The sequence below is a fragment of the Adiantum capillus-veneris genome, chromosome 10 (genome assembly GCF_014529385.1).
Source record: "Adiantum capillus-veneris isolate H3 chromosome 10, ASM1452938v2, whole genome shotgun sequence".
Lineage (NCBI taxonomy): Eukaryota > Viridiplantae > Streptophyta > Polypodiopsida > Polypodiales > Pteridaceae > Adiantum > Adiantum capillus-veneris.
In genome coordinates this window covers 155,764,920-155,778,460 of record NC_140940.1, presented here as the reverse complement: position 1 = coordinate 155,778,460, position 13,541 = coordinate 155,764,920, and the positions used below count along the sequence as shown (strand labels likewise).

Genomic DNA, 13,541 nt, shown 5'->3' with positions numbered 1-13,541 from the left:
TCGAGGAGAATCGGTCACCAATGCCTCCGATGTCCTCGGAGAGTCCGTCGAAGGGAGAATCTCCAAATGAACAAGGGCTGACTTTACTACTGCCGCCGAGGAGGTTGAAGCTTCTCCAACTCGCTTTGGACACTTCCTCCAATAATGTCCTTTCTCACCACAATTATTGCAATGCCGCTCCGCCTTCAAGGCGTCAACGTTCAGCATCACTCTTCTTATCTTTGGTGTTGGTGCTTTTCTTCTTACTCTTCTGCTTCTTGTTGTTGTTGTTGTTGGAAGAACCGGTCAAGGCTTCGGAGCCTGACTTCTTCCCCTTTTGCATCCGCTCCTCTTGGTCTAAAACCATTGGAACTAGCTCCTCCCATGTGATAGTATTCAGCCGTCCACTGATAATCAAGGAAGAGTAGAAGTTGGTGTACCGGGGAGACAATTGAGCCAAAAACTAAATGGCCATGTCCTCCGAACTGATAAGCTTTCCCATATGAAGTATCTCCTCCTGAAGCTCTTGCATCTTGTTGATATGATCCTGCATGGAAGTGTTCTTCGCACCCAAGGTTCTCAACTGCACCTCGAGAGCTATCCGCTTCATTGGAGAGACTCGATCATATAGAGAAGAAAGCCGATCCCATGTCAACTTCGCATCTTGCATTAGCCGAATGTGGCCAATCACTGCAGGAGAGCCTTCCGTCTTTATGAGAGAGTGATATGATCACAAACAAAGTGAATGGACACTGTGCGTGCAAGAGTATGAGACTGAGAGATAGAGAGAGAAGAGAGATACGACACCAGAGACGTTGTAAAACCCTCCTCCGAAGGCCCCACTCTCGTCGGTGAGAGTGGTCTACTTATGATTGAACAATCTGGTACAAACTGAATGCATGGGAGTGATGCAAGTCTAGGTTATGTCGGCGATGACAACGGGGATGGCGAATCCGACCTAAGGGCTGAAATCTGCAATCTTTTATCTGCTGTCCAAAAACGCTACGGGCTGAAATCTGCTACAATCCAAAAACGCTGATTTGGGGGGCTGTTTCTGTGGGTCTTTGTCGCTGAAAATCTACAAGTTTAGGGCTGAAACTGATGGTCTTTCCGGGCTGAATCTGCTACTCTTTAGGGGCTGATCTTGATGGTCTTCTACTGCTGAAAATGGCGATGTCTACTGCTGCAATTCTGAAACGCTAATCCTCATGAAAATGCCAGAGCTACAATCTGTCAAAAACGCTAGGCTGATGGGATCAAAAACGCTAGGTGTTGGGCTTCTGTGGCGATGATGCTGATGCAAAACGCTAGGCCTGAGCTTGCTTCTGGTATAACCGGCCCGTACAACGTAGAGGGCGGTACTATTTCAATTACCTGTTAACTTTACACAGAGCACTGAGAAGGGAAGAGAACACAGTTGCGTCCAGCGACTAGAATGTCACTGCGCACACGAGACCGACACCCTGTAGGCCCCAAAGACTGGCGCCCTTTCGGTATTTCTTTATTCAAATTAAGGTAGACGATCCGACCACTTAGCACAAGCTTTCACAAAGCTGTCCAAACCTGGCGAGGGCTGAAAACGCAGGTTTTCGACCGGATTTCGACAACATAACGGCGCAAAAACCCCTATAGGTCAAAAACACCTGTCTAGGACGGATTCCCTCGATATCTGGAAGCTTTCTGGTGAGCTGTCACAGAAATTCAGCGGGCTGTAATTCTCTGTTTTTCACTGGTGGGAGCCCAAAAGCTTGTACACGCATCCCAAGGCTCTCACGAGGCTCCCCCGATGTTCCCTTGCAGTTTAGGTGCGAAACCCTAAACCTGCAGAAAAACACAGCAGGCTGTAATTCCCTGTTTCGGATCGTTTTTAGCGGAGCGAACACGCCTACGCGTGTCCCAAGGTCTCCCGCACGCAATGGGAGAGTTCCCCTGTGAATTGGACGAGTTTTCACGCGAGAAAACTCTCCAAACTCGCAATCTTTCGTGATGGAACTGTGCGTATCTGTGGGGGATTAGCAATTAGCTAATCCGGTTCCTGTTCAGAAGGCTCTTGCCTTGGCAAACGCGCATAAACCCCCAGAATTGTACATAGGTCAAATGAGAAGCCCACTAGTGGGGCATAACATACTGTACGTAGGGGAGAAAGAGAGCAGTATGTAGCGTGCGGGGCATCACTCCCGTCACCATACTGTGCATAGAGGGCAAGGTAAGCATTCCATAGCTTCTGTACCTGCTACAATCCACCTGAGGCTGAAAATAGCGCCCCCTTTGTTGATATGCAACTCGTTTTTGCCTCCCAGAGTGGCAGAATCGCTCACAGGCTGACATGTCGCCCAGTTTCCGAGTTTGGGCTTTCCTTGCTAAAAATATCTCAATTGGTGCGTCAGTTGACTTGGTAGCAGAGCAATAAAATGTTCCCCTTGTCATTCCAGAGCTAATGACGCGAACACATTTTCCGGTCAAAAATAGCAGTTCCCTAAATTTTAGGAGATGCTTCCATGGCGTCCCTATCGGTCTCCTGACCATCATTGAAGACTACCATTTGACCAACATCTACAATGTGGGTTAATTTACTGGCCCCTTTCAACTTATAAAGTTGCAGTGACTTGACGAGTGGCCCAAATTCCAGTTTGGCGCACACGAGCTTCCATACTCATCAGAATTCAGTGCTAACTGGCCCGGGCAGTCCCTGTCTGACCGACCTAGATCCCCGATGTGAGAAACCCATTTGGCTGCAGCCGTTTCACACTGGCCATGCAATGTCCACTTGCACCTTTTCAAGGGTTCCGGGACAAACATGTAAAAATAAAATAAATATATCTAATACTTATTTACGGAAGGCAACAGGAAAAATACACCTCCTGGTGACATCTGGCGATGATCTTTGATGAGAAAACGCTAGGGCAAGGGTCTGATGGTTCTTCTTGCTTGAGGGGGAAACCGCCAAGGGGTCTTGTTGAGAAGTTGCCTCCTGAGGTTGGCTCCTGTTGCCTCTTCTGCCAATTAGTACTAGTTTAGGCTTGCTTATATACAAACTTACTCAATTTGCCCTACCTACTTTCCAACAAAAGTCACTTAAAAATAATAAGTGAAAAATGTCAAAAATAGGTAAAATAGGCTAAATGCATTGGAAAATTCCCCTAAAGGATTTTGATGGATTCTTATGGGAATGCTTATGATCATGCTGTGTGCAACCAGAGGATATGCATCTACACTAAGTGTCTGGACGTGCACGGTCTGCGAACAGACTCAAAAAAGTGCCAGATACTTCCTATTCTAGACTAACTTGAATGAACTGAACCCTGCTCATGCTGTAGCTTGTCCACGGACACATAGGGTTGGATGTGTCACGTGACATCCCCTCCTTTTCAAAGTGAGGTACTGGTACCGAACTGTATGGCATCGAGGGAGATCGCCAATAGCATCCGCAATCCTGGAAGGGACTCTTCGTCGGCCCACTCTGATGTGTGGGTCGTGCGGTACTTGAACTTCATAAAGGTATGCAACGCTTGCTTCTTTGGGCCGCATCGAAAGCGACACAAAGTCTTCTGTGGCTCCTTCGATGCTTCAACTTCGTCGAGAGTCATGCTTCTTTCTTCTTCAAGAATCTCCATGGCTGAAAATTCCTGAAACCATTTCCAACACAAAACCATGAACATACCCATTCTATGTAAAGTAACTGGAAAAAATCTTGTCTTCCTCAAAGACTGAGCATGCAATGTAGATGAACAAAGAGACGGAGTGCCAAACCGTTCACCACACACACACAAACAATGAGATTGAATCTTTCTCTTATGATCTAAAACAATCAACTGTGGCAATTCACGACGGAAATGCCCATGCTTGGTGCTCATACTTTCATGTGCTCGTTCTACGAATGTGTCATGCCAAGGAAGAGACATGGAATGTGACTTCCTTTCATACATACTTTTCAGTTTTTCATGAAAAATCCGCATACAATTGTGCTCATTCATGAGTGAAACGTGCTCAGCGTACAATATGTCATGCCTAGGAAAAGGGATCACATAAAGACGCTGACTAAAATACAGGAAACGATCACGAAAGAAACACTCAATCAATGCGTGCTGACTAATCATGCGAACACATAATACTTCTTGTGAGGGTTCTTTTGGACCTAGGCTCGAGAGCCAAGATCAGTTCTTCCTGACTGATCAAATCGTCCTGTGGGGGTTCTTTGAACCTCGACTCGAAAGCCAAGATCGGTTCTTCGTGATGGATCGAATCTACAACGAGGTTAGCTTCGCTAGAAAAAGCATCCACTAACACATCATCCTTGTGAACAATCACCATCTTCATGCAACTCATCATGCTTGTGAGAAATCACAACTTGATCATGCAAATCATCATGCTTGTGAGAAATCACATCTTGATCATGCAAATCATCATTCTTGTCAGTGTCATCCAAATCATCATGCTCATCATTATCATTCAATTCATCATGCTTCTCACAATCATGCAAATCCTGTGTGTCATGCTTTGAAGAGAAGAGACTGAGAGAGTCTCCTTCTCCTGAATCCTTTCAATCTTGTCCTGCATATTAGCAATGAGAGAGGGAGAATGAACAATGTCCTCTCCACGAATGACAATCGGAGAATCACTTTTGGCGTAGAGAGTGAAAGTGTTTGCCTCCCAATCAATGAGAGGGTTAAGATCACGAAACCATCGAATGCCCAAAATCAGATCACATCCTGAGAGAGGAGAGACAAAAAATCTTCTACTGAAGGCAGCTTGTTGAATTGTAAACAACACACCAAGACACTCCTGCGTGATGAGAGAGTCCATACCGGGAACAAAGCTAGAAACCTCAAGAGGAGATTTCTGACTAACTTCTACGCGGGCTCTCTCAACAAGAGAGAGACTGATCACATCATGCATACTACCTGGGTCAAACAATATGGCAAAACGTTGCCCCGATACATGACCATAACATTTAATGAGAGAATCATCAATGGGAGGCTCAAGAGAAACTTGGGGCACACTCGTGTTATCAGTTATTGCATTGACAGAGGAAGTGGGTTCTGTGGATTCTTTAGATTCATTCGATTCAAGCAGCTGACATGTTCTTTTTATGTGACCCTTAATGTGACAATGAAAACAACGACCTTCCTTAGAATAAGTGCTTTGCTCTTCCGACGTGATGTATCCTCCTACAATTCCTTGTGCTACCTTTTCATCTGGAGTAAGCTTAGGTTTAGCAATTGTGTTAGCCTTACCCTTAGGTTCATTGGAAGAAATCTTTTCTGAGAGACTATTGAAAGATTGGTTAGAAGAGTTACCATTCTTACCATTCTTACCGTTCAGAGGGTTCTGAGAAGTCTGCGAGGTACTTGTGGAAGTCTTGTTCTCCTTAGGCTTTCCCTTGTTGTGCTTCATCTCCTGCGCGAGAGCAATCGCTACCGCCTTGTTGAAATCGATTGGATCGAGCACCTCGACATCGTACTTGATATACTCGTCCAATCCATAAAGGAATGCCTCTTTGCGTTCATCATCCGACTTGCGTAATTGGGTACCTAGTTGCAAAACACGATTAGAAAAAGACATAACCGGCATACCATTTTGCTTGAGAGAGCGCCAATCGTCCTTCAATTGTGCGAGGTACTGAGGTGGCATAAACCGCGCCTTGAGCTTGTCTTGGAAATCAGCCCAATTGAAGGAAAGGGGCGTGAATTCGTCGGCTTCCTCTAGGTGCGCGGCAAACTGTGCCTCTTGCCATGCGTGGTACCAATTGATGGCATCACCGGCAAGGTACATGGCTGCCGTCAAAACTTTGCTATTTCCTGTCTTCTTAGTTGTCGCAAAATAAGCATTAAATTGATGCAACCAAGAATGAATAACTGTAGCATCCATCTTATTATCATACTTACTGAAAGTCAACTTCTCTGTGACTGGATGGTTGGAATCCGTATCGTGGCTTGCACCACTTGAGGAACTCCCACGATCTTTGGCTGGCTCGGACTTCGAGGCAAGTACTTGTCGAACCAATTCTTGAGTGCGTAGTTCTCTTTGAGCTTCACACTCTTTGGTTCTTAAGTTCACGAGGAACTTGGGTTCTTGAGGGTCTTGAGGTTCTTGAGTTCTTGAGGGTCTTGAGATTCTTGAGGTTCTTGAGGGTCTTGAGGTTCTTGAGGTTTTCTTTCGATTGCAAACCGTGTTTGAGAAGGATCTTCTCTTCACCCGAGTTCTACTCCTTTCCGCGGGGTTACCCCTTGGCGGCCTTGCGCTCACACCAAGGTTGCTTTTTCCCACCTCATGTCGATTGGCCGGCCGCTAAGTGCACGGTCCGCTCTCAATGAGTGAAAAGAGACACAAGGAGAGGCTGGACAAGACCTTCTTTCTTGGGATTCCTGCCACTCTTCAAAAACACGATTAGGAATCGACACGCCCAAGCAAACTTGGGTTCGTGCAACCGCAACAAGCAAAAAAAAATCCTTGTGATTCTTTCCTTGAGTGATACAGAACACTGCCAAAGCTCTGATACCAATATTAGGTGCAGCAGAATGTTTGCGCTTTACTCAAGATGAGTGCTCCGAACTGTGCTCAAGGTTCCTTTTGTTCTTATGGAAGGTAGAGCCTTCCGTTCTTAATGAGAAAGTGCTATGATCACAAACAATGTCACGTGACACATCCCAACCCTATGTGTCCGTGGACAAGCTACACCACAGCAGGGTTCAGTCAGTCCAGTCAAGTCTAGATTAGCAGTATCTGGCACTTTTATGAGTCTATTCGTAGACCGGGCATGCCCAGTCACTTAGCATAGATGCATATCCTCCGGTTGCATACACCATGATCATCGGAATTCCCATCAGAATCCATTAGCATCAGTTAGGGGAATTTTCCAGTGCATTTAGCCTATTTTCCTATTTTTGGTTATTTTCACTTATTATTTTTAAGTGACTTTCCAACAAAAGTAGGTAGGGCAATTTTGCTAAGTTAATATATAAGCAAACCCAAGTTAGCACTTTCTGGCAGAAGAGGCAACAGGAGCTTCCCGCTCAACAGGCAACTTCTCAGCAGTACCCCCCCCTCAGCATTAGACCATCGCCATCCTCTCCCATCCCTGGCGTTTCCCCCTACAGCCCTTAGAGTTTTTAACCATCAGCAGCAGACTCAGTCCTTAGCGTTTTTGACTATCAGCAACAGCCCAAGAACCAGCGTTTTTGGGATTGCATACCAGCAGCATAACCCAGCGATTTCAGCCCATGGTAGCGTTTTTGGCAGCAGATGTTCAGCCCATTAAAACACAGATTTTGACCTAGAACCTCAGCGTTTTTACATCAGTTTTCAGCAAGGAAAAACGTAGCATATGCTAGCGTTTTTCCAACAGGTACAATCACTGCAGACGCAGCTTTATGGTGCCAGGCATCAGCGTTTTCACCCTCAGCAGGAACCCCGACAAGAACCATTCATTTTCAGCCAAGAACCATCGACAAAAACAGTCATTTTCAGCCCCAGAAACAGTCCAAGAAATTCAGCATATAGAAGATCACAGTTTTCACCCTAAGTCGTCGTCATCAGCACCGACGTCGTCATCGGCATAGTCCCATTGCATCAGTCCATTGCATTCGCATTGTACACCTTTGTGCAATCAAAGTAGACCACTTTCGCCGACGAGAGTGGGGCCTTCGGAGGAGGGTTTTACAACCTCTCGGTGTCGTATCTCTTCTCTCTCCTTCTCTCAGTCTCATTCACTTACACGCACAATATCCACTCACTTTGTTCGTGATCATAGCACTGTCCATAAGACGGAAAGCTCTCTCTTTCCTTAAGAACTAAAAGGAACCTTGAGCAATAAAGATCACTAATCTTGAGAAAATACAACATTCATTCCGCTGCACCTAACAAACAAAGTGAATGGACACTGTGCGTGCAAGTGTATGAGACTGAGAGATAGAGAGAGAAAAGAGATATGACACCAGAGACGTTGTAAAACCCTCCTCCGAAGGCCCCACTCTCGTCGGCGAGAGTGGTCTACTTATGATTGCACAATCTGGTACAAACTGAATGCATGGGAGTGATGCAAGTCTAGGCTATGTCGGCGATGACGACAGGGATGGCGAAGCCAACCTAAGGGCTGAAATCTGCAATCTTTTATCTGCTGTCCGAAAACGCTACGGGCTGAAATCTGCTACAATCCAAAAACGCTGATTTGGGGGGCTGTTTCTTGGGTCTTTGTCACTGAAAATCTACAGGTTTAGGGCTGCAAACTGAGGTTCTTAAGGGCTGAAACTGATGGTCTTTCCAGGCTTAATCTGCTACTCTTTAGGGGCTGATCTTGATGGTCTTCTACTGCTGAAAATGGCGATGTCTACTGCTGCAATTCTGAAACGCTAATCCTCATGAAAATGCCAGAGCTGCAATCTGTCAAAAACGCTAGGCTGATGGGATCAAAAACGCTAGGTGTTGGCTTCTGTGGCGATGATGCTGATGCAAAACGCTAGGCCTGAGCTTGCTTCTGGCAATGATCTTTGATGAGAAAACGCTAGGGCAAGGGTCTGATGGTTCTTCTTGCTTGGAGGGGGAAACCGCCAAGGGGTCTTCTCGAGAAGTTGTCTGCTGAGCTTGGCTCCTGTTGCCTCTTTTGCCAATTAGTGCTAGTCTAGGTTTGCTTATATACAAACTCACTCAATTTGCCCTACCTACTTTCCAACAAAAGTCACTTAAAAATAATAAGTGAAAAATGTCCAAAATAGGTAAAATAGGCTAAATGCATTGGAAAATTCCCCTAAAGGATTTTGATGGATTTTGATGGGAATGCTTATGATCATGCTGTGTGCAACCAGAGGATATGCATCTACACTAAGTGTCTGGACAAGCACGGTCTGCGAAGAGACTCACAAAAGTGCCAGATCACTTCCTATTCTAGACTGACTTGACTGAACTGAACCCTGATCATGCTGTAGCTTGTCCACGGACACATAGAATTGGATGTGTCACGTGACACTTTGGCTTTTGAAAGTTGCTTGAGATAAATCCTCCAAGCTCGTAAGAGTTAAAGACTGCCATCATACTTGCTTTCCAAATGGCATGATTGTCTCCACTCAATCGCCGATCCGAGAAAAAGGTAGGAAGTCTAGGTATCTTGATTGGTTGATCACCTACTCCGGAATAGAACTGGGACCAATCTCCCCATTCGTCGTTGACGGTGTGGTCACCGCCGCCGATCCCATCCTCTTGGTGTCCGTCATCACTATGGGCTGAAAATGTGTCAGAGTCATCACTCTTCTCCATGGTGTTGGAGAATTTGGACTTGGATCAAGTGGAAGATAGAAATCTGCAAATCTGTCCACTACAGCCGAAATCAGCCCCAAAAGAGTGAAAAACGCAGAAAAAACAGCCTTTTTGTCGCAAAAAACAGCAACTCAATCTCGCACAAATCACTGATCCGATTCAAGAGCATGCCGTGGCTCTGATACCATGTCAAAGGTGCAAAGGAAAGAAGGTGAATTGGATGAGGAACTTGTCTGCAACTGCGATCAACACACCTCTCTGTGACGGGCAGCGAATAGATCTCGAATCTATCACGATGAATCTCCTCGCCGTGTAGGCACAAGCACGTACTGCCCATCGAACGGGCACCACCGAACAGGATGCACAACCGTACGGAGCAATGGTAACACGCCAGAAAGGGAAGCACTAGGACTAGAGAGAGAGAGAGAGAGAGAGAGAGAGATCGCAAACTGATGTCGCCTCCTACAAAAAACGCTAGAGAGAGAATGTGCAAAACACTAGAGTGTGCAAAACACGAGAAAGAGAGTGCTTGCCACCCAGTGCAAACGCTAGAGAGAGAAAACGCTAGCAAAGAGAGAGAGCCCAAACGCTGGTAACTTTCATTCAACAACTTGCCAAAAGTACAAGAGGGAGGAGTCAGGACTGCTTATATAGGACAAACTCCAGTTTGCCCTACTCAGCCAGAAAACCCTATGATTCTAGAAAATGGCTAAAATGGCTAATAAATATGTAAACTCACTAAAAGTGACCTGGAACACATATTTAGTGGCCTAAGTGCAGATGACTCGAGACTCTAACCCCAAGAAACCCTAGGAACAGGGGTCCTACCTCATGCAAGCCTATCGGGTGAGCAATACCATGATGTGCACCGCCGAGAATAGGTACGTCTACCTCAAGTACAGCCGGGCACAGCCACAAAACAGCCCCCACTCCCTGATCTGCTCCTGGGAGATACCAGAGCTACCACCGGACAGGAAGATGAACTCTAACACCTATGTGTGTGTCGGAGGAAAAAAAAAGGTCTTGCAAGTTGAGTCAAATTGCCGCGAGAATCCAAAGAAATTGTATGTAGTTTTCGAGGATCCTAAGCATTTATCAATTGAGCTTTCGTAACAAACTCCAATCTTCCTATCGTAAGTTTGTAACCAACCGCAGCATGGTCCATAAGCTCCCACATAGTAGAAACTTGTTTGGACAAAAAGTATTCTTGTAGAGGTGATGGTAGTCCAATGTAAAGGGTTCGCATTGGTCCTCCTGTAACAAATTGCTGATGTGTCAAAGCCTAAAGAATGGAGACAACTTACAGATGCCGGCCGAGGGGCATAAACCCTAAGAAGAACAAGTAACAGAAGAAGTCCTCCCAACTTATGGGGACCCCGTTCGATGGGGCCCCAAGTGACATAAAGGATTAAAATAATGCAGGACCCGCACACACGCAAAAATTGATGACGTGGCAAATTTTTGAAAATTGCGATGGCATGATGACGTGGCAGGCTGTATGCATTCCGTGATTTACGCTGGCAGCTTTTTGGCTTTGCTTTTGGACCAAATGCTTTCAAGTTTGAAGGCTTTTTACTATAAACTGCTTTTTAGGCCAAGGGCCTTTAAATATGAGGTTAGGGCTCATTCTCTGGCATGCTTCCTAGAGAAGGTCCGGCTTGTACTGTGTTGATGTAATATAAAGAAATACCGAAAGGGGCGCCAAGGTTTGGGGCCAATACTCTTTGGGGTGGAATTCCGCCACTCCGTGTCGCGTGTCGTCTCTCTCTCTCTCTCAGTTCAGTTGTTATTGAAGTGCTAAAAGTCTGTTCAGTCTGTTCTTTTCTATTGGCACGTGGTGCCCGTCTTGTGACACCTCCAAGGTATCAACTTGAAGAAAGAGACCAAGGTGGTTCAAAACGAACTATACGTGGCGTATATGTACGTACTGTACGTTGTTCACGGGAAAAAAATTATGTACGTAAAAATATGTACTCTTGTATAAAAAAATTCAGTTTACCAAACTTTCTAGGACATTTCTGATAAAAAACAAGAGAGGGCAACAACTTTTAGAGACATTTATAGACATGTTTTACAAGACAACCACATACTGTGTAACTACTGAAAGAGACTTCAAAGTTTAGACAACATTGGTGATTGAACAAGCATATCAAAGCTCAAATGAGAATTGGTTTGGTCGCCCAGAAGTCAGCAAAAATGCATCCAGCCACGCTTATCTTTCAACAACAAAAAAATGCCCTGTACGGATCAATTTGTACCATACGAATCGTACAATATGTCCGTACGATACGGAACGAACCCATAAGTACGTTTTGATCCTATCTTGAAAGAGACCAAAAGATAAGACGCCTAGGAGTCTCGGACATTGTACTTAGCGAAGCATAATAATTAAGAAATATCGAGAAGGGGTGCCAGTCTTTGGGGCCGATCAATCTGGGCGCGGAACTACGCCGCCGTGCGCTCTCTCTCTCTCTCTCTCTCTCTCTCTCTCTCTCTCTCTCTCTCTCTCTCTCTCTCTCTCTCTCTCTCTCTCTCTCTCTCTCTCTCTCTCTCAAGTTTTGCACAGTTATTTGCAGTTTCTTACGTGTTGTAGTAGATCTTTCGCTTGGAGTGTCCAAGTCTATTACAGTGGTATCAAAGCTCAGACGATTCTTCTTCTACGGCCTACTAATGTGAGGACTAGGCGCGCAAACCAAGCACGCGCGAGCAGTTCACTTATGTTGCACCAAGCGCCACTCTCCCTCTCTCTCTCTTGTGTTGTCACCACATCTATGTCCTCCCCTCTCATCTCCTTCATCTCCCTTTCCCCCTCACTTTGCCTTGTGATTCTATTGCTCTTGCACATTTGCTTCGCACTAAGCAAGCTGCTCCACTCCTACAAAGACCTTTTTACCCAAAAAAATATGGCATGTACCTCATGAAGCAAAAATCAAGTTTACCAGACTCTAAGGGGCTAAACTTTGATAATTGTTATATTATACATATGCGTTGATTAGATGACATCCTACATTGATGAATACATCCTAATAACATGCTTGCAATTGTGCAAAATGAGGTGCATATGATAATGACACTGAACTTATTTTGCATCCAACGTATAAGGAGATGACAACTACTATGCAAACATTACAGTACATCTCAGCCTTCCCATTTCAGACCATATTAAAAGAACATATAAGCAAGCATGGGATCACGATAAGCACAAAGCTCATTGAAAATGCACAACTTGTTTACTACGTCCTGATTGGTACCGACAGTTCAGCTTACATATGAGGCCCATCTCAGACACCAAATGTACTCAGCTTGTTGGACAATCGGCAGTTAAACAAACTAACATAGTTAATAGATAGATAATTGGGACTTGAATAAATGTACCTGGAGATCCTCACCCCGAAAGGGATTAGGACAGATAAGGAAGGCGAGGCCATCGCCATAATACTCTTTGCCACGATCAGTATTCATTGAGAAAACAAAGGAAGTGTTGAAAGAAGACAAGGAACCATTAGTAGAGTTCTGCATTTGGAACGTTGTCTTGTAAAGAGCTCTGCCAACAGTGGCGTTCGTGTAGGGGTTCATCTGAAGCCATCCACTTTCCTGGAGAATAGAGGTGTTTCTGAAGACCATGACGGTAGAGACCCAAGATGGGTAGTCGAATGCGTAGAAGTAGAGGCCAGCGCAACTTCTTGCAACCCACAAGAAGAGAACGCAAGGAAAGAATGGGGCAAGATTGCATGAAAAGTGGCCCTTCAGCCCCACCATCGCCCTTGGTTCTCGTCTTCATAGCACCCGCCACCACGCCTCCCATTTCCCTCAGCTCCAAAAAGTCACCAAGACCAGCTTCAGGTGGTTATTATCACTTAAAAGTATGGATACACAAGCGTCCGGACATGCTCTCTCTCAAGCGTTGAGGATTGGTTGTCCCATTTCCCTCGTGCATGTATTGAGTTCAAGACTTGTTGAATGGTTCTTTGAGGTCTCGTGGTACGATGTTAAGAAGTTCTCCTCTCTTCTTTGTCTTCAAAAATGTTAAATAGAGGGAGTTGGTTTCTTCAACAATGTAGAAACTCTCTCGTAGCTTACATTATGATCCACCATAAGCTTGTACACAATCCTCTAAGGCACTTTACATTATGATCCACCATACGCTTGTACACAATCCTCTAAGGCACTGCAAAAGAACTAGGTCACTTTGGGGAGTTGGAAAACAATGATTCACCCTCAAAAACGTAAAACCGTCGCTTATTACCTACAAGTGCAAATGGTCAAGCTATAAGCACAAGTAAGACCATTTTTCAAAATCTTTGTAGCAAACA

General features: G+C 45.2%; 1 protein-coding gene across 3 annotated transcripts in view; it reads right to left on the bottom strand.

Annotated features, from left to right (window-relative positions):
• LOC147449921 (uncharacterized) overlaps positions 1-13,052 on the bottom strand; it is a 29,571-nt gene extending 16,519 nt beyond the window's left edge. For 2 of the 3 annotated variants that reach the window (XM_086522262.1, XM_086522263.1), the window contains exon 1: positions 12,604-13,052. In XM_086522262.1, coding sequence (XP_086378388.1) covers positions 12,604-12,987 — 384 coding nt within the window. In that variant the 5' untranslated portion in view covers positions 12,988-13,052. The remainder of the gene's footprint in view (positions 1-12,603) is intronic. The other variant, XM_086522264.1, reaches the window with a different exon arrangement.
• Between the last annotated feature and the right edge of the window lie 489 nt (positions 13,053-13,541).